The 21702-nt window shown below is 37.5% G+C and overlaps 1 protein-coding gene and 3 pseudogenes across 2 annotated transcripts; all 4 read right to left on the bottom strand.

Moving 5' to 3' along the window:
- Window positions 1-1610: 1610 nt before the first annotated feature.
- LOC149001883 (cytochrome P450 94A1 pseudogene) lies at window positions 1611-4987 on the bottom strand (annotated as a pseudogene).
- A 611-nt stretch (window positions 4988-5598) lies between these two features.
- Window positions 5599-7451, bottom strand: LOC149001882 (cytochrome P450 94A1 pseudogene; annotated as a pseudogene).
- A 4518-nt stretch (window positions 7452-11969) lies between these two features.
- Window positions 11970-15418, bottom strand: LOC149001881 (ABC transporter G family member 15-like). Its single transcript, XM_089138030.1, has 9 exons — window positions 15019-15418; window positions 14565-14644; window positions 13996-14457; window positions 13780-13908; window positions 13547-13678; window positions 13160-13444; window positions 12802-13074; window positions 12600-12707; window positions 11970-12519 (listed from the first exon to the last, which is right to left on the bottom strand). Exons 1-9 carry the CDS (start codon window positions 15278-15280, stop codon window positions 12166-12168), a joined length of 2085 nt encoding a protein of 694 aa, XP_088994156.1. The 5' UTR covers window positions 15281-15418; the 3' UTR covers window positions 11970-12165.
- Window positions 15419-17807: 2389 nt separating this feature from the next.
- LOC149001880 (ABC transporter G family member 15-like) lies at window positions 17808-21125 on the bottom strand (annotated as a pseudogene). The gene is made up of 9 exons (XR_016170207.1): window positions 20753-21125; window positions 20376-20455; window positions 19807-20268; window positions 19589-19720; window positions 19347-19478; window positions 18960-19244; window positions 18602-18874; window positions 18401-18508; window positions 17808-18324 (listed from the first exon to the last, which is right to left on the bottom strand). The product of XR_016170207.1 is annotated as an ABC transporter G family member 15-like (transcript).
- Window positions 21126-21702: the final 577 nt, after the last annotated feature.

Raw genomic sequence — 21702 nt, 5'->3', positions numbered from 1 at the left:
GGTGCCCGCCCTTAGCCATAGTTCAGGGTCGAGAATATTTTGGTCCTAACCCGACCTTAGGGCCAAAATCTTTGCCCAAGCCCTATTCGAGCTCGGGGGCGGGCTTAGGGGCGGGTCGGGGCTACCAGGGCCAAACTTACACCCCTAATCTCTACACAGTTTATGGTTAACTAAAATAAGAAAGGTTCGATTTGTTTTCCACATTGATTTTCCTTCTTTGATACAACTAGTCGAAACACATGCTAGTGAGTTGGGATGTTTTACTTGTTAGGGTCGTATATCCCTCTTATATGTGTGGTAGAAGAGTGTAAGGTGAGCATAATCAATGTGCACTCATGCTAAGTGACAACTATGCAGATAAGAATTGTAGTGTCCTTGAAAAATAAGACACGACTATGCACATAGGAATTGATAGTGTCCTTGAAGAAGTGTAAAACGTCAAGAACACCAGTCATTTGGATGCAAGTACTTACTTCATAATGAGATTACTTAACGTTCGTTTCCATTATCTTTACTCATCAAAAAATAAGGACTGAAAAATGAACCAAGCAAGTTGATTGGATAAGCCAAATTTAAGGGTGCATGAACTATACAAAATTCACACAAAAGAAAATCTGCTATTTAATTGCATCTGCCACATGACATAGAAGTGTATTTGTTACTTACATTTGGGTACAATGAGGGTTTTTATTTTTTATATTTTTTTAAGGTAAAAGTAATTCCAATGAAATTTAAAGAAATACAAACAGATAATGAAAGAAAATTTTTGTATATGAATATTTGAAATCAAGAAAAAGTATTTGACCAAACTATCAAACATGCATCAGATCAACCAATAAACTCATAAAATATGAAACACGTATCCACCATATGATGAGTAAACAATTGATGACTCGAAAAACATGAGTCACACCATATAGGTACAGTTAAATATATATTTTTTGGTAATATAAGTATATTTAAAATATTTGTATTTTTATTATTTTTTATGGGAAAGCAAACTTTGTATTAGTCTATTAGATTTGTCACACATACAAAGATCCATAAGTAATCCATAAGTAATCACCCAAGCCTTAGCTATATTTAAATTAAGAAGGGCAAAATCAGAATTGAGAGGTATATGATTTTCTTTTGGGTTGTTGGTGAGGCGGTGAATAAAATCCAATAGTCCAATGAGAGAGAGAGAGTATGTGAATAGAGGGATTAAGTATATCCTATAGATCAGGAGTGTTAGAAGCTCTGCCCCAGATTATGTGTACAATGCTGTCAAGGCAGGGAAAGGATTTGCTTAATATGATGTACATGAAGACGCGGTTTGTCACAACCTCTACATGGGGCTAAGGGGGGTTATGAAGTTGGTTAAGGAGGTTATGAAGGGGGTTATGTCTGTCGGGTTATGAAAAACCCATCGAATAGAACAATCAACAAATAAGAGAAAAGAAGAACACAATAAAATATGGACAAGAGAGAAAACTCCACTATAAATAAAGAAATATACAAGAGAGAAGATTTTTGAGATGCTTAAAGAAAAAGGATTATGCTTTCTTTTATAGTCTCCTCCTCTCCACTATTCCCACATCAGTCGATGTAGGACTAATATTACAACAATGTCACAACCACCTCTCTGGACGAAACTCAGCCCAATCTTTGCCCCACAACGAACTCCATCCTTCCCATTGCATAGGGGCCGGTGATGTATAACTTGCATTCCTTTCTTTACTACAAACCCATCTGGCAACACATCATCACTCATTGCTTGCTTTCCATCAGAAGGCACTGGAGGGTAAAGCCTCATGGTCTCGCAGAGAGCAGCATGGGTGTAAACCATATCATTCACCTCATTGAAATGATCAACGTCTTCCGGTCGCTCCTTCAATATCTCTTTCAAGATCTCATTTTCTACATGAGAATTCATGGAAAGTAACCAGAAGAACCCTGTCAATGCCACTTATGTAGTATCCCGACCAGCTAATATAAAGCTAATCACCATGTCTGTTACGAAATTCTCATCTAAGTGCCTGGAATTCAAGATTCTTGAAAGAAGATTTTCTGTTTCTATTGAAGATTTATCTTCCAACTCTCGTTTCTTTTCTCTTACAATGTTGGTTGCGAATTCACGAACTTTCAAAGCTGCTATTCGTAGTTTCTTCTCTGAACCAATATTAAGTGCCCTTTTCACTTTCCATACTCCTTGAAAGATTGAACCAAGTTGCTTACTGCTTAATAGTGTAGCTTCTTCAAATGCTACTGCAAATTCCGTTTTTGGTTGTGGTAATGATTGGGAAAGATATTTAGAATCAAAACCAAAAGCAATCTTATAGATATTATCAAAGGTAAATCGTTGAAAGATGTCTTGTAGATCAAGAGTGGATTTTTGAGTGGTGGTAGTGCAAAAGAGAGGAAAAAGACAGTCAGAGAGCTCATCTTCCACCACTGTTTCGATGAAATTTCGGAGAGATTTGGTGTTGAATGTGTGACTTGAGATTTTTCTCTGAAACTTCCAGCTTTCACCATCAATATTGAAGATGCCAAAACCAAGAAAACTAGATAGGCTCTCAGGAGAGAAGCTGCCTTTTGGATAGAGGGAGAATTGGGACTTAAGGATGTGTTAGACGTTATGGGGATTGGAAGTTATGAGTTCACAATGGCCGAGAGAATGTTGAAGGGTAATGGTGCTAGTCTCATTGTTTTGAAGAAGCTCTGTGACCCATTGATGGAAACGACCTCTATTGCCGGAGATGAAGATAGTTCCTTATAATAATTTATTTGAAAGAAGAAAATTGGAAGACATGATGATGGGTTTGATAAGAGAACAATGTCTTTAGGCTAGGCTATATGTTTTATTCTCAATCTGATCTTCTGTGTTGTGTTGTTGTGAATTTATATCAAAGTAATCCTAGAAATTTATAAGACCTGTGCACGAATCCAAGATAAGAATGTATAAAACTAACGGTACTTCTAAAAAAGCGAGGGCTTTTATTATAAAGTGAAAATATATTAGAAGCTTCCTTTCACTCCAATTTAGGGTTTCAGTTGGACGGATTGTGAAATATTTACACCTTGAAATGAACACAAGGAGTCTTATCCAGTTATCCTAAGGACTCATCTAGAAGACTTGCAGAGAAGGAATGTCTGTAAAGCGAAAACATCAATTCGTCATTCTAGAAGTCTTTCATAGACACAAACACGTCATGGCAATCGTCATATCAGGTCAGCACAGCCGCCATATGAATCACTGGGTCTCTCAGCTTATGGGATCCAATTGTTCTTCGATAGAAGATAAGGTTTAGAAAATTCTATCAAGTTTGAACTTTTCACTGAATGACGATAGTGGAAAATTGCTTGCGTGTTGCACAATTAATGTGCAATAGATGCAGGGAATTATTAATTTTGACTATCTATTTTCAAAATTATGTTTTCACAATTTTTAGAAACGCAGCACAGTACTATACATTAATTGTGCAGCGCTGAAGTCGAACTCAAGATAGAGAGTTTGGATCTCTTTGCTTACTTGCTGATGTCTATGTTTTTTTTCATATTTATCTATTACAGTGTTACACAATAAGGGTGGAGCCTATATTTGATTATTGATAAAATGAATTAGAGATGAAATTCTGAATAGACCTTTTGTAAGCACTATCCCTATTATGGTGGTGAGGGGAGATTTAAGAATACATGATTGTGCTCCCTTTATACTTCTACAGTATGCCTCCCTCATAAATTTCAGAAATAGTGTTTACCAAAAAAAAAATTTCAGAAATAGTGAGAACTGGAAAAGTCGTTTGTAGATTAGAGCTCATTAAACAAACATCAGTGGGCTCTTTCCAAAGAGATGTCCTTGGGCTCAAAGGACTGTCAACAGAGGGATTAGTTACTAAGTGAGCTGAGCCCTTAACTAAATCCATATCTTGACCATAGAAGTCTAGCCCAAATATACTGTCAGTAGGAACATGACCAGGCCCAGAACAACCAATAGGAGAGGATTCACACCTTCTCAGAAAATGATCAGAAAAGATCAGGTAACCCAGCTTGAAACAGCATTTCAAGGCTTAATTCAAGTACATGATCATGGTGCTTACGCTCCGCAGCACCATTTTGTTCTTGTGCTTTTGGACAAGAAAAAGTGAAAAATGAAACCCTAAATTAACCTAAATAAGAAGGAATTTAAATTGATAATCAAGAAAACATTGAAATTTCATTAGAATGAGCATGAAAACACATAAGGCATAAGTAGAACACCCCATAAGTAGTCAAATCTCAATTACAGAGTATAAATTACAAAAAAACGAACTCATAAGTCAAAACTCATAACAAATACAAAACCAGACAAAATCCTCTAAGACCTAGGTTAATAGAGGCTGCTATGTTGGCCTTGCTCAATCCACTGGAATCTTGAAATTTCATAAAATGGTGAAATTTCAGTCAACTGATTCGACTTCATTTCACAGTTGTATCTTGTTTTGATGAACTTGAGATACGCAAAATCTCGCAGAATTTTGTCAAAATTTCACGAAATTTCATATGATGGCTCCAACCAAATCGCCGATTTTAGTCTTAATTTCCAAATTCTTCAATTCAATCCTCAATATTTGAAGTTCTTCAATCTTAACCTTAATCATAGGTCTTCATTCACTGATTGGAGGTTTACCTGTTGCTGCTCTTGCATCTTTAGAAGTTCAACAGTCTTATCTGGAAGATAAGAGGATAAATATTTGTCCATCAGTATTTCTTTCATCTTGTCACATCCGGTAGGTTCTTCACTTTGATTGAATTTCTCCACTACTTCCTTGCTGGTCCAATCAGTCGAGCATGAACCAGCTTCAGTATTGCCTCTCCATCTAAGAGAACCAATCAAATGATGCATTGAAGGCGCATAGCCAAACATAAAAGATAGTAGAAATGAGATTTTCCATTGTATATCTTTCAATTCTGGTTCTACTTTGTGTATTGACTTCATTTTTCTTGTCTCCAAAGCCAGTTTTGTCATCTTTGCTTTGCTGTTAAATCCTCCTGGGTGGAGAATTTCTCAATAGCTGTGGGCTACTTAAGAAATTACAATAACTTTCTATTTCATCCTAATCTTACACGAATAAACAATGTTTCCTGTGGGCAAGATATCATGTCTCCATGCACAAGTAGAATTCAATATCATTTTCATTCATATGATCTAAAAAATAATCACTACATATGAACATATTTTTCATAATAAAGATGCCGTGGCTAATCCAAATTATTCAAATATGTTCTTTAATATGGCTTTCCATCTCAAAAACGGCAAAAAAAAAATCCCCCTTGATGGACTAAGAAGTTCTAGGTCAATTGTTACTTGCTCTAGATCGGTTTCACAAGAATGTTCTACCCTCCCACATAAAAGTCCTCTCTAGCAGGTGGTGTGAGGAAATAAAATCGATGGTCAAGGAGAAAAGTCGTTTTCCCTTAGAAGATCATTTTGTGTTCTGTGTTTATGTTATCCATGTTTCTGGGTTGGGTAAAGCAGCTTATGTAATCAAATCAACAGAGAATATTCAAGTTTCATTAATAACATAAGAACTCAAACATTATACATCATAATAATTTTTTTTTGGTAAAGTACATCATAATAAATACTGCTTATAGAATCAGAGAGAAATGAACAAATAATTTAAAATATTGGCAATCTCTACATTACATCCCTCTGCTCAATCTTAACTGGGAAACCTCCTTTCATTTTGGCAGTCAAGTAAGCAATGAAGATTGGCTCAAAATTATCTTTTGCTGGCACCACCCGGTATTCTTTCAATATTCCTGCAACCACTCTCTTCATCTGCAAAAATGCCATTTCCTTCCCTAAGCAAATTCTAGGCCCTGCTTGGAAGACTGGATAGAAGTATGAATCCTTTCCCACAAACTTCCATTTCCCTGTAATCTCCTCTTTCTCCAACCACCTCTCAGGGCGGAATTCAGCCCAATCTTTACCCCACAATGACTCCATCCTTCCCATTGCATAGGGGCTATATGCCACTTGCATTCCTTTGTTCACTATAGTCCCATCTGGCAATACATCGTCGCTTGCTGCTCGCTTACCATCAGAAGGCACTGGTGGGTAAAGCCTCATGGTCTCGCAGAGAGCAGCATGGGTGTATACCATGTCCTTTGCCTCATCATAATGATCAAGCCCTTCTGGTTTCTGCTTCACTATCTCCTTCAGAATCTCGTTTTCTATACGAGGATTCCAAGAAATTAACCAAAAAAACCATGTTAATGCAGCAGATGTGGTATCTCTACCGGCTAAGATAAAGCTAATTACCATGTCAGTAACAAAAGTTTCTTCTAGATGCCCAGAATTCAAGATTCTTGAAAGAAGATCCTCCGTTTCTAGTGAAAATTTCTCTTGTAACTCTCGTTTCTTTTCTCTTACAATATTTGTTGCAAACTCACGAACTTTTGAAACTGCCATTCGCAATTTCTTCTCTGAGCCAATATCAAATGCCCTATTCAACTTCCATGACCCTCGGAAAAATGAAGCAAATCGCTTGGTACTTAGCAATGTTGCTGCTTCAAATGCCACAGCAAATTCTGTTTCTGGTTGTGGGGACAAGGCAGAGAGATATTTAGGGTCGAATCCAAAAGCAATCTTGCAAATATTGTCAAAAGCAAATCTCTGAATGATGTCTTGCAGGTCTAGAACGGATTTTTGAGTGCTGGTGGTGTGGAAGAGAGGAAGAAGACGGTCAGAAAGCTCATCTTCTACCACTGTCTCAACAAACATCCGAAGGTTTTTGGTATTGAATGCATGACTGGATACTTGTCTCTGAAACTTCCAGCTTTCACCATCAATGTTGAAGATGCCAGAACCCAGAAAATCAGAGAGGCAATCTTGAAAGAAAGTGCCTTTCGGATAGAGGGAGAAATGGGACTTGAGGATGTGTTGGACGTTTTGGGGATTGGCTGTTATAAGCTGACGATGGCCAAGAGAACGTTGAAGGATAATGGTTCCAGTTTCACTTTTCTGAATAAGCTCTGTGACAAATTGATTGAATCGATCTCTGTTGGCAGATATGGTAAGAGTGGAGCCTAGTAAAGGGTATGTCCTGGGTAGCTTTACTGCAGCAGATGAAGACGATTTCTTGTGCTTGGTTGCATAAGCGAAGCAAGATCTGAGAAAGAAAAAGACTGGAAGAATGAAGAGGAGAAGATAAGGTAAAAGCTCCAGGTGTAACATGATGGATTGATGGAAAGGCTGAGGCTGTCTTTGTTCTTGTTTTCTGTTTCACTGTGTTGCGTTCTTGTGATTCTGTGAATTTATAGGACAGTTAACTTGCGAAAATCGGTCGGGTGACGGTTGGGTTTTCTGAATTTTTGGTACTCTCTCGTGGGAAGTACTGAAGTAGACAGAGACCCATGGTTACTTTACAATTGAATTAGGAAGTCTCCGTAATGGTTCTTAATGACATCTCTTTCAGACATTTCTACGAACACATCATGGCAACCGTCATCTGCTGTAGGTAGATTCGCATTTTCAACAACTGGATCCGGCTCTTCAGTCTACATTCCACACAAGCTAATTCAGAGATTTCTCTTCCCAATCAAAAAAAGAAAACACAATTGCAAGGTTCAAGAGTTTATTGGTCTTTGAATTGGGCTGGGTCAAACCAAAGCTTTACAGGAGATTTTAAGAGTTTAAAAGGGTTGAAGGTGTATGAATCAATCAAAGTTCACATTGAATACACAAATGGAGCAGTCATTCCTAGGGTTATAGTGGTGACTTGGGTAGACTTTTCACAAAACCTGTTGGTGGGGGTTGAGTAACTTTGATATTCATGAGGTAGGAGGCTTGTTCTCTGAGCTGTCTAATGTATTAGTCAGACCTTTTATTAATGGTGTCAGTATCAGTTTTAATATTACTCCAACATCTTAAGGGAAGAAAGGAGAGGAAGATGAAAAACAATATCCGTCGAAGAATAGAAAACATGTAGAAGATGCAGCGATGGAAGAAGATGAGCAGTTGTAGACGGTTGAGGAATATGACAGAGTCGAGCATAAGTAGAGATCCTCTCCACCTAGGTGGGCGTTCTCCTATCCTCCCACACTCAAATAGGACCTCCCTCCGTTGTACTATGAACAAGGCCTCTTGTGAGTGTGGGATGATGAGAGGACTATCTTGTAGAGAGGATTTGGACTCTAGAGCAATCGCATAGAATTTTTTTGTCAAAAGTATTCTTGTCTTTTAGAGTGTCATTTATATATGGTTCTTCCCAACAATGGCGTAAGGGATAATTGAATAAATCACTTACATCATGATAATACTAAAATACAAACTTGGGACTGATTGATTGTCATGCACTCATGCTCATGCTCATGCCCATCTTGACTAACATTATCCAATGCAAATTGGGATGTTCTTCATGTGGAGCTGACTTCAAGAATGAAAACACCAATAAGATATAGTTACCTACACATCTCTACTATCCATCCCTCTTCTCGATCCTCACATAGTTTTCTTTGCTCAATTGATTATCAAAATTAGGGGTGTCAACGGTGCGGTTTGAGACTGAAAAACACCTAGCTCAAACTCGGTCCATTAGCAAAATAACGGTTTTGGGCTAATTTTGGTTTGATGCGATTTGGGTTCGGGCTAACTAACGGTTTGGACTAATGGTTTAGATTCAAGTTGACTAATGGTTTATGGTGTGTAAAAAAAGAACGATAAAAAACAAATGAGTATCCTTCGACAAAAGCGAAAATTATATGGAAAGCAAAGTTGCTATTGGTCAATTTCCATTAAAAAAAATCCACACATTCTATAAAAATCAAGAACCTAGATATTAAGTAGTAAAACGACTATTTAATCTTTGAATTCATGCTTAATTGTCTATACCAACTACCTAATAGTAATATAATAATTTAAATACTATTTAATATAAAATTACAAAACAGGTTGTAAAATGGGTTGCCGTTCGTTTTCGGGTTGGTGCGGGCTCCACAACCCTCAGCCCAATTACTGCCTATTAAGGTTCGGTTCAGGCCGATTTTAGCTATAACGGGCTGGTGCGGTTCGGTTTTAACGGTTCGGACTATAAATTGACACCCCTAACCAAAATGAAAGGAGGTTTCCTTGGCACCACTGGATATTACCTCATAACTCCGGCTACCACCCTCTTTATTTGCGAAAACGCCATTTCCTTCCCTAAACAAACCCTTGGCTCTGCTTGAAAGACTGGATATGTGTATGATCCTTTTCCACAAATCTCCATTTTCTTGTAACCTCCTCCTTCTCCAATCACCTCTTTGGACGAAATTCAGCCCAATCTCTTCCCCATAATGACTCCATCCTTCCAACTGCATAGGGGTGATATATCACTTGCATTCATTTCTTTACTACAGTTTCATCTGGCAACACATCGTTGCTCACTGCTTGCTTGTCATCATAAGGCACTGGTGGGTAAAGCCTCATGGTCTCACAGAGAGCAACATGAGTGTAAACCATATTCTTCACCTCATCAAAATGATCAAGCCCTTCTAGTCTCTTCTTTAATATCTCCTTCAAGATCTCATTTTCAACATGAGAATTCATGGAAAGTATCCAGAAGAACCATGTCAATGCTGTTGATGTAGTATCACGACCAGCTAAGATAAAGTTGATCACCATGTTTGTTACTAAGTTTTCATCTAAATGCCCTGAACTCAAAATACTTGAGAGAAGATCCTTTGCTTGTATTGAAGATTTATTCTTCTCTTACAATGTTGGTAGCAAATTCACACTCATGAAGCTGCAATTCGCAGTTTCTTCTCAATCTTTGTCACTGTTTTGGAATCTGCGTAAGGGAGAAAAAGATGATCATGATCTATTGGTGTTGAGAAATCTACAACCACATCCAAATGTTTAAGGATTTGCAAATTAGAGGTTACAGAGGCGTCAAGATGCCATTAAACTCTTGTTCCCAGTTCACAAATGTAGTGACTCTTTCTCTAGAGGTGTTTCCAAATGTCAAAAGAATTGTCATTGATTGGGTGAATTTCCTTGCCTTAAGCGTCTCTGTCTAGTTCAGCTAGTTGCCTTGGAGTCTATATGCCATGAAGAAGTACTGGTGGTGGCGATGGGTACTCACAAGCAGGGAGAGGGAGAATCATTAATGGTACTATTTCCAGCTCACAAGAAGGTTGCACCAGCTACTACTTTCAGGCTAACTAATCAGGTCAAACCCGCCCTCTCCCCATTTTTTTCTTTTTTCTTTTTTAAATTTTAAAAAGTAAAAACCGAATGTTGTATATGAAAATAAATATTTCTTGATCTTCTGTGCTTTCTTCTAATTTGCAGAAAAAAAATGTGGAAGGGAAGGGCCCAACAAATACATGTCATGTGTTTTCATGTATTTTCCTTTTCGATAGCATTTTGTTGTCATCTTGCCCTCCAAAACCGTTGAGAAGTTTTAAGGGAAGTAAGGTATGATTTATTTTAATATATCGTTTCTACTGTTTTTCATTTGAAAAGTTCAAATAACATTAGAAATTGATTTCTCCATTTGCTTTATAGAATTTCCTCATTTGTTTCCTATTGTATTCTTCGGTCATTTACTTCCTTTCTGTTGAATTTTTTTTTTTCTCCTTCTGTTTCTATATGGAATGCTTGAAAGTCATTTGTTCACATCATTCTTTCGACTGAATTTTTAAAATATTGCAATTCTACATGTGTTTGACTGTCATATCCATTTGTTTATTAGTTGTGAATTCTCTCAAAAGGAAAATTCTGGGATTTGAGATCTTAGGGATGACAAACCAAAGTTCTTCTAGTAATTATCTCATTTTCAATAAGGAATTTAAGAGCTGTGGTGGACATATTCGCCAAATCATAGATATTGTATGCCAAACTTCTTGCATTTGAACTTCAAGCATAGTTTGCTACCATTTGCAACCATGACCTCTACAATTTTTGAAGCCTCCAGACCTAAATTGTTCATTTAAATTGATTCTCAGTAAAAATCAACTGGAAAATCTAATGTTCAATTACGATTGTTGTGAAGTGTCATGAATTTTGTATTCCATGTTATGTAATTGATGAGAAGTACCTTACAGTCATATGACTCGTATCATAGTCAGATGTTATGAATATGAAGAAGGAAGAAGAACCACTTTCCTTACAGCCATAATCATTTTTTACCAATCTCCAAACAAAAAGATGTATTTGTAGAAAACATGTGGAAGCCCTATCTTAGGAGAAAGATCAAACTGCTAATGCTCAAAAATGCCCCAGAAAACATCTCTTAACAGTTTAGAGCCCACAGCCAGTCATTTGAAAATCTTGAAATTTTAAAAACATGACCCATCACATACTTGGCTACTTGCAAGTGTAATAGTATACTATTTTTCGAGCAACAGCAATACAGACTCACACAAACGTATCTTAAATATTCTGAGTCCTCGTTGAACTCCATTCAATCGTCAACTTAAGGTTACCCAGTAAACAAAACTACTCAACCTATTGAAAACCTGCTTAGACTATTTGGATGAACTAGGAATATTTCAGTGATGACAAGTGACTAGAATTTGTGTGTATGTTCGTTTCTTTTTTCTTGTCTGGGGTGGAGTTACTTTACTTCTGTTTGCATGATTTGATGCATGATCTTGCTCGACTTGATAATCCTCCTCAACTTGATCATAAGTTTATAACAGGATTCATCTCACCTTTGCAAGGCTTGTGCGTGCAAGATTTAAGTGGATTAGGAATGAGGGAAGTGCCCAAGTGCATAGGTTACCAGTTGCAACGATTAAGGTACCTTGATCTCTCCTTAAATGACTTTGAAGCACTCCCTAATTCTATATGCAGGTTGTTAAATATTGATTGGTTTCCATTTGAAGAAGATGCCTTAAATGTAACTATTTATTAATTGGTTTCCATTTGAGATATTAGAAACCATTTAATGAATGATTTTACTCCTCCTATATCTTAGAACAAGTAAAAACCAAACTAATCATTAACTAAGGGGATGGTGATATACAATTTCAGAACAGTACGAATGGGAGAAAGTTCTATTTACAATAAAAGCTGAACAATTTAACTTTATATTTATTTCTTTCATGTAAATGCAAATGTAGTTTACATACAAAATCCAAAACAACAGCAAAACACATAACACTATTGTAGTTCGTATGATGTGGATTGAAATGGGTTTTTTCTTTTGGGGTCTCTCAAGGGATTGGGGAGTTGAAACCCTCCTGAGAAGATAATGGATGTAAGGTTGGAAATCGCTTTGAAGTGGATTGTTTCTTCCGAAATGAAGACCTCCTATTAAGGCGTTTGATGGTTCTCTTCACGTAGAATGCTCTGACTACTGGTAATGTCCTCTCCTTAAGCTCAAGAATGATATAGAAGAGCAATCTGTAAGCTATTAAAATGATAAAAACAGCAAGCACATCTAACCACTTTGAATGATCCATTTTGATACCAAACATGGTATGGATGATCACATCACCCTTCAGTTTTGGATCACCTGGATTCAAGGGATCAAACTCAACTCCAGCTAGCTCATTCTTGTATGAACCCTGCATTACAATAAAAGTTTTTTAAAATTCCATGGCTTAATCTCTTGCTTGTAGGAAATCCACTTCTCATATGAACATACCTGTAATGCCCAGGATCCATAACTTAAGTAGGAGATTGGAATGCGCCAAAAGGGCTTGGGAAGATCAGGCAGTAAACGGAAGAACCCAGAGGTCAACATCAAAATTCCCTGAATGAAGTAAAAGTTTAAACATTTAAGTGGAGAGACTCAAAGGCACCACAGGCAATGCTGACGACAATTAGAATTGGGATAGTTTTCTTACCATAATTCCAGCTCCAATTACGATTCCCATCAGAAAGTTAGGTACCAATGAAGCAACAACCATCATTAAGCTCTCTATAACAGCAATGCAACTGAAAAGATTAATGCAAAAGTATGCATAGTGACTGAACTCTGTACTGAATTTTGTCATGTAAAATGAAACCGTTCCAGCAGCGATGCTGATCACAACCAAGTAAGGGAATGATGAGAGAAAATTTGATAGGATGAACACTGCATTGCCATAATGGCCATTGAGCCTTTCGCGATAGAAGACCTGATTTAAAAGCATAATATGAGACTTTGGAAGCTCGATTGACTATGTAGCTGTTTTACCTGTAAAGAATTTTGAGATTGGTTACCTTCATTTCTTCAACAAAAGATGGGAAACCTCCTATAGACATGAATGTCATGAAGCCTGTCACAAAAGCACCACATGCACCTCTGGCTAGGATTGCAGAATAGCTAGTTCCAACATTGAAGTAGATTGAACCAACACAGATTGCAACTAATATGTAGATGGCAACCCTTAGCCAATAATACCCAATATCTCTAGACATGTTTATGAAAGACCTCTTCGTCAATGTGGTTAGCTGTTTCCACCAGCTAGCATCACTGGCATTTTCTGATATCACAACAAGTCCTTCCTGCAATTCCATCCAGTGAGAACACCCACTTAGACTGCATTCACACGTCCAAGAACATCTAATATGAAATGTGTTGTCTCTGGTTTAGTTCAAAGTGCTTACAATTTGTGAGATTTCCTGCATCTTTTTTCGTGTCCGTGCTCCATACTCCGAAGATCTGTATTTCTGGACAAGAATTTCCTTGATCCTTGCACTTGGCATTTCATTTATAGGATCAGATGTTGACTCAATTTCCTATAAAAAAAAAAACAAATAATGAAGAGCAAGTTATTAGAAAGTGGTGAGATTGTATTAAATCAAGAGTCTAGTGATCCAAGGATAATGAAACTACTTACACGAAAACGGATCCTCTGAGATCCAACTAGAGTGGCATTTACAGTGTCGAAATCCTTATTAATGCAACGAAGGAAGTGATCAGAAGGATTTTTTCTACTAGGACAAGGGAAGCCAGATTCAGCAAAGAACTGCAACAGAAAAATAATGTTCAAACGCATGCTATCAATTTATAAATTAGTCTCTTCTGAGATATACCAAAGTTAAAAGTTCCTCACCTCTATAGCCATCTTAGCTTCTCCGAAATAAACAGTTTCACCTCCTGAAAGTAGGAACAGATCATCAAACAGAGCAAACACCTCACTGCTTGGTTGGTGGACAGAAGAGATAACAGTCCTCCCATCACGAGCAACATTTCTAAGGGTTTGGATCACAAAGAAAGCTGAAGCACTGTCAAGTCCACTGGTGGGTTCGTCAAGGAATAAAAGGCGGGGGCGAGTAAGGATCTCAAGTGCAATGCTTACTCTCTTCTTTTCACCTCCACTGACGCCCCTTAGGTGCCAGTTCCCTATCATTCTATCTGCACAGTCTTGAAGACCCATCTCTGTAATTGTTCCCTCTACCACTTCATCTATCTCTTCTTTGCTCATGGAAGATGGGAATCTCAAATGAGCTGAGTAAGTTATTGTTTCTCTAACTGTGAGTGTCCCTAACAGTACATCCTCTTGGGTCACATAAGCCTTGAGAAATTTGAGTTCACACAGACAAGGGAACACTAGTAAGTTGGAAGGAATTGAAAGAACTGTCCTTAAATTTTAAGAGTGTTTACATTGCTAATAATACTCACAACAACTCCATAGTTTGAACTTCTCTTTTTCCCATTGATGAGAACATTCCCAGTCATAACAGTATTTGAAGCCAGTCTCCCTGTTCGAACCACAAAGATTACCAGGTAAGTACCAATCTCATGTAATCTAAAAGGTAGCCTTTCTCAGTGCGCTGAAGATCAGCAAAGAAGTTGGCATGGGTACTTGAAGCTCTGAAACTTGGGAAGTCTCCATTTTTGGCTAATATAGGTTGCCTTTAGTATACAAATCAACCAAAAACATTGAATCTAAGAAAGGAAGTGCCATTTCTTGAATTTAGGGGCTACTTATTGCAACTGAATCTTTTTTATTTTTGGTTGATTTAAGAACGAATTTGAAGTATATGATGCAGAGATCTTAGACAAATTAAAGAAATTCCTGCAATAAGCTAAACATGAACTTTAACTTGCACCCTATACACAGAAAACTGGGTACCTGCTAATGAGTCAAGAAGGGTGGATTTGCCAGACCCAGAAGGACCCATGATAGCCATGATTCTGCCTGGTTCAGCATACCCACTAAGCCCTTGAAGCAATCTCTTTGTTGGTCCCTTCCCAAAATTGGGCAGCACCACGGTGACATCTTCCCACACCAAGTAAACCGCCGACTCATCTCCTCTCTTGCCACCGCCAGCAACAGGAAAACCCATCTCTATTTCAGGCGTGTCTGACCCTGAACCACTATCTTCAATCTCCATATTCTGTAATAATAACGGCAAGGACAACCTTAAATGTCACACTTTTCAGAAGAGAACTAGCTAGTGCTCTGGGTTTTTACAAGGGTTGAAGAACAAACATCCACTGAAAGTTTGAAACACAGAACAAAAAGAAACACTAGACGATAAAGAAGGAAAAGAAGAAATCTTTTAAGTACAGATTTCGAAGAGGTCAATAGATGGTGATGTATCACTACCTCTGAACTAACTCACTAATGGCTGCCATTAATGAAACCTCATGCAGGAAGTTGGGAGGTTGGTAGTTTAATTCTTGAATTTTGATTTTAACGCCACAAAGTAATCAGCCAATGGATGTTTGACCAGAAGAATCATTGAATGGATTGGAAGGTCGGTGAATTAACTGCTTTATAACTCAAACAGTGGCTGCAGAGAATTTTCGGTTAATTTGGGTACAGTTGCATTGAATGTGGATTTTCTAATTCAAATATACTTGCTAAGATGGTGTTTTGTTAAACATCAGAGATTTGCAGGTGAAGCCTCAAATCTCTCTGTTCTTCTGAAATAAATGCAAGCCCATTATTTATACTGCTTGTGTTTCGTTTGGGTATGTTTTGTATTCTGCATATTCATATAATTAGAGTTTAACTGTAGAGTTGGTTTCTAATTATATAGAAAATATTGTCTTTTGAGATAATCAAAAGAAGCAAAGATGGCATTTTGTCAGGAAAACAGTGGAGAGATGTTTTCAGAAATAGTGGAATCTCTTATCATTTTGGGTGAACATAAGTAATTTTGTCAAACTATCATGAGTATGTCTTCTTTGTTTTCTCCGTGATTGTACATCTGTCCCCAATAGATAGATGTCATTGTTATTCTAAAAGATGAAAGGGAAGGGAACATGTGAGCTATTAAAGGTGTTGGTGGGGTTCATTTTTTGATAAGAAGGAAATTCATTGATTAAAAGAGCTAATACACAGATTGGCATCCATTTTACACAAGTATTGAAGCTAAGGGTTTCAATTTGTAATCCGAATCGTTAAAACTGAACCGCACCGGCACGTTATAGTCCGAACTTTACCCAAATCGAACCTTAATGAGTTGTGTTTGGACTTAGGGGGTGGTAGAGCTTGTACAAGCCTGAAACCGAGCTGCAACCCATTTTGTAGTTTTACATTAAATACTATTTGAATCACTATATTACCATTAAGTAGTTGGTATAGACAATTAGAAAAATTAAGGTTGAATTCAAAGATCAAATAGTCATTCTACTACTTATAAGGGACAATCAGAAGGATTAAGTATGCTCAACTGAATGTATTAAGTTTGTTTAAATTGAGTAAATACTTATCCAATTTAGAAGTATTAATTTTGCATATTAAACTAAATACCAACTCAAAAGAGAAACAAATTTCATAGAAGGGAAAAAAAATCTACATTCTCACATAACAATACCCGAATTTCAAGACAATCAATCATAGCACAAAATAGAATTTCAAAGGGTTATTGGTTTAAGGATTTGTTTGTGGAGGACCATTTAATGGAGCTTGCAGTCTCTATATTACTATTTACTATCTAGGGTTCTTGATTTTTATAAGGTATGAGGGTTTTCTACAACGTGGAATGATTTTTAATTTTTTTTTAATGAAAATTGACCAAATAACAATTTTACTTTGCATAAAATTTTGGCTTTTGTTATAGGATGCTCAATTGTTTTTTCTTGCACACCATAAACCGTTAGTCCAACCCGAGTTTAAGCCGTTAATTCAAACCGTTAGTAAGCCCGAACCCAAATCGCACCAAACCAAAACTGGCCTAAAACTGTTATTTTGCTAATGAACCGTGTTTGGACTAGGCGTTTTTCATTCAAAAATCATTAGACCCAGCCCGAAACTGCCCAAAACCGTACCGTTGACACCCCTAATTGAAGCCAATAAAACGGTAAAACTCCACTGGTTGGGCCAGTCGAGACAAAACGCCAGCCACTGAATTGGCAAGACCTTGGAACATAATCAAAGGAGCAATAAACAAATTTCTGCTGTCAGAGAGATATCTTCTAAAATATTTAAAACCTCAATATCTCACTACTGACACTTGTTAATTAACCGCAACAACCTCTGTAACTGTAGCAGAGTTGCAGGAAATCCCCATCGAACCAGCAGCAACAGATAAGCCTTGAGAGTCCCCAAAAAAAAGGCCATACCCGCTCTGCCATTTTCACACTGATCTTTGAACATCATTGGATAACACAGGCCAATTCTTCCCTGAAACCATTCTATCATCTCTATTATGGATGCTTAGCTGAAATTTAAGGATTTTTCTTATGTCAAATGGCAGAAAAAACACCTTCCCAAGTTAGTCTATCTTCCTTCTGGTTAGTCTATTTCATTTTGTTCTTGACTTGCTTATAGGCTATGGTTTGCTAAATCATTCTCTACCACTGAGAAATTTGATAAATTTGGAGGTAGAATCATCCAAAATTATTTGTTCTGTTAATTCTAGAATCTAAGGAAATAAATGGATAAAGTAAACTTCAAGTAATGCTTCCCACTTTCTATTATATTCTTTCCTGTAACTGCGAATGTAGTTTACTTATAAGAATCCAAGACAATAGAACAAGTGTTACTACATTTAAGAATCCAAAACAATAGAATAACACTTAACACTGTTGTAGTTCGTTTGGTGTGAATTAAAAATTTTCTTTTTAAGATCTCTCAAGGGATTGGGGAGTTGAAACCCTGCTGAGAAGATAATGGATGTAAAGTAGGAAATTGCTTTGAAGTGGATTGCTTCTTCCTGAATGAAGACCTCCTGCTAAGGCGTTTGATGGTTCTCTTCATGTAGAATGCTCTGACTACTGGTAATGTCCTTTCCTTGAGCTCAAGAATGATATAGAACAGCAATCTGTAAGCTATTAAAATGATGAAAACAGCAAGCAAATCCAACCACTTTGAGTGATCCATTTTGATACCAAACATGGTATGGATGATCACATCACCCTTCAGTTTTGGGTCACCTGGATTCAAGGGATCAAACTCAAATCCTGCTATCTCATTCTTGTATGAACCCTGCATTACAAAAAAGTGCTATTAAAATTCCATGGTTATCTCTTGCTTGAAAAAGTCTACTTCTCATATGAATTACCTGTAAGGCCCAGGATCCATAACTCAGATAAGAGATCGGAATGCGCCAAAGGGGCTTGGGAAGATCAGGCAGTAAACGGAAGAACCCAGAGGTCATCATTAAAATTCCCTGAATGAAGCAAAAGTTAAACTTTTAGGTGGAGAAACTCACAGGTAGCACAGGTAATGCTGATGATGATTACAAGGAAGATAGCTTTCTTACAATAATTCCAGCTCCAATTACAATGCCCATCAGAAAGTTAGGTACCAGTGAAGCAACAACCATCATTAAGCTCTCTATTACAGCAATGCAACTGAAAAGTTCAATGCAAGAGTATGCATAGTGACTGAAGTCTGTACTAAATTTTGTCATGTAAAACACAATTGTCCCAGCAGCAACACTAATCACAACCAAGTAAGGGAATGACGAGAGAAAATTTGATAGGATGAAAACTGCATTGCCATAATGGCCATTGAGCCTTTCACGATAGAAGACCTGGTTTGGAAGTGTACATATGAGATTTTGAAAGCTTAGTCGACTATGTAGCTGTTCCTTTGCAAAGAATTTTGAGATTGATTACCTTCAATTCTTCAACAAAAGATGGGAAGCCTCCTATAGACATGAATGTCATGAAGCCTGCCACAAAACCACCACATGCACTTCTGGCTAAGATTGCAGAGTAGCTAGTTCCAATATTTAAGTAGATTGAACCAACACAGATGGCAAGAACTATATAGATGCCAACCCTAAGCCAATAATACCCAATATCTCTAGACATGTTTATGAAAGACCTCTTCGTCAATGTGGTTAGCTGTTTCCACCAGCTAGCATCACTGGCACTGTCTGACATCACAACAAGTCCTTCCTGCATTTCAATCCAATGAGAAAGCCCACTTAGACTGCATTCACATATCCAAGAACCTCTAAGGTGAAATGGGTTGTCTCTTGTTTAGTTCAAGATGCTTACAATTTGTGAGATTTCCTGGATCCTTATTCGTGTTCTTGCTGCATACTCTGAAGATCTGTATTTCTGGACAAGAATTTCTTTGATCCTTGCACTTGGCATTTCATTTACAGGATCTGATGTCGACTCAATTTCCTGTAGAAAGCAAATAATGAATAGCAAGTTACAAGAAAGTGGTCAGATTGGTTTACAAGAACAGTCTAGTGATCCAAAGGATTATTAGAGGAGGGGAGGTAATAAACTACTCACACGAAACGGATCCTCTGAGATCCAACTAGAGTGGCATTTACAATGTCGAAATCCTTATTAATGCAACGAAGGAAGTGATCAGAAGGATTTTTTCTACTAGGACAAGGGAAGCCAGATTCAGCAAAGAACTGCAACAGAAAAATAATGTTCAAACGCATGCTATCAATTTATAAATTAGTCTCCTATGTGACTGACCAAGTTAAGAGTTCCTCACCTCTATAGCCATCTTGGCTTCTCCAAAATAAACAGTTTCACCTCCTGAAAGTAGGAACAAATCATCCAACAGAGCAAACACCTCACTGCTTGGTTGGTGGATAGAAGAGACAACAGTCCTTCCATCACGAGCGACATTTCTAAGGGTTTGGATCACAAAGAAAGCTGAAGCACCATCAAGTCCACTGGTGGGTTCGTCAAGGAATAAAAGGTTGGGGTGAGTAAGGATCTCAAGTGCAATGCTTACTCTCTTCTTTTCACCTCCACTGATGCCCCTTAGGTGCCAGTTCCCTATCATTCTATCTGCACATTCTTGAAGACCCATCTCCATAATTGTTCCCTCCACCACTTCATCTATCTCTTCTTTGCTCATGGTAGGTGGAAACCTCAAATGAGCTGAGTAAGTTACTGTTTCTCTAACTGTGAGTGTCCCTAATAGTATATCCTCTTGGGTCGCATAAGCCTTGAGAAATTTGAGTTCACACAGACAAGGGGACAGTAGTAAGTTTGAAGGAATTGAAAGAAGTGTCTGTAAATTTTAAGAATGTATAGATTGCTAATTATACTCACAACTCCTCCACAGTTTAATCTTTGCTTTCTCCCATTGATGAGAACATTTCCAGCCATAACAGTATTTGAAGCTAGTCTCCCTGTTACCACAAAGACTGCCAGATTAGTTGCAATATGTGGTATGAAAGTGTTTTTGTTTGTTTGTTTGTTTGTTTGTTTGTGCTGAAGGTCAGCAAGGAAGCCATCAAAATATTTAAAGGTGTGCAAGATTTTAAATTCTAGGCATTCCCAAAATGATAAAGAAATCATATGCAAAATTTGGCTTAGACCAATAAAGACCTCTTTTCATACTAGAAATTCCTGTAATAAGCTGGATTTGAATTAGAACTTCAACAACCCCACCCCTCACGCCAAATAACACACACAGAACTTGATACCTGCCAATGAATCCAGAAGGGTGGACTTGCCAGATCCAGAAGGACCCATGATGGCCAGGATTCTGCCTGGTTCAGCATATCCACTAAGCCCTTGTAGCATTCTCTTTGTTGGGCCCTTCCCAAAATTGGGCAGCATCACAGTGACATCTTCCCACACCAAGTAAACTGCCGACTCATTTCCTCCTCCGCCGCCGTCGGCGACAGGAAACCCCATCTCTATTTCAGGCCAGTCAAACCCTGAACCACTATCCTCAGTTTTCATATTCTATAATAATAACAGCAAGAATAACCCCAATCACCAACACTTCAGGAGAAAACTAGCTAATTCTCTGGGTTTTAGAAGGACAAATATCCATTGAAACTAAGAAGAAGGAAAAAGAAAAAACACATGAAGATAAAGAAGGCAAAGAAAAATCTTCAAATTCAGACAGGTTTGGATGAGGTCCATAGATGGATATATTACTACCTATCAAAACCAACTCATTAATGGCAGCCATTGATGAAACTTTATGTAGGATGTTGAGAGGTTGGTGGTGAACATTTGTGATGTTCCCATGATGACACTGAGAGGGGAAAGGGGGGGGGGGATGAATTGAAAATTCTTCCAAAATTTCTTTTCAAAACCATTCCTAATTCCCACTGATGTGATGTACTTTGTAGCTCAGAGCTATCTCACACATTTATGGGTGTCCAATCTACCAAAGTTAATCATTCTTTCAACTGAATTTGTAATAGCAGTGAGTAATGTCAAATCCACAGAGATTGATGAAGATTTATTCCTTGATAAAATTGGGGGGTTTTGAATAGAGAAACTAAAGAATAAATAAAACAAACAACAAATGTAGTAATTAACAAGAAAGAATAACAAAAACTTTCAATCAAGATTTAATTTCAGTATTGATTATCTCAATTGATCATTGACTCAAAAACAAAAAACTTTAATTTCAATT

Source organism: Hakea prostrata, chromosome 10 (assembly GCF_041222555.1).
Source record: "Hakea prostrata isolate BN-2017 chromosome 10, UWA_Hpros_2, whole genome shotgun sequence".
NCBI lineage: Eukaryota > Viridiplantae > Streptophyta > Magnoliopsida > Proteales > Proteaceae > Hakea > Hakea prostrata.
Note: the sequence above shows the minus strand (reverse complement) of the source record. Positions and strands in the feature narration are given on the sequence as shown.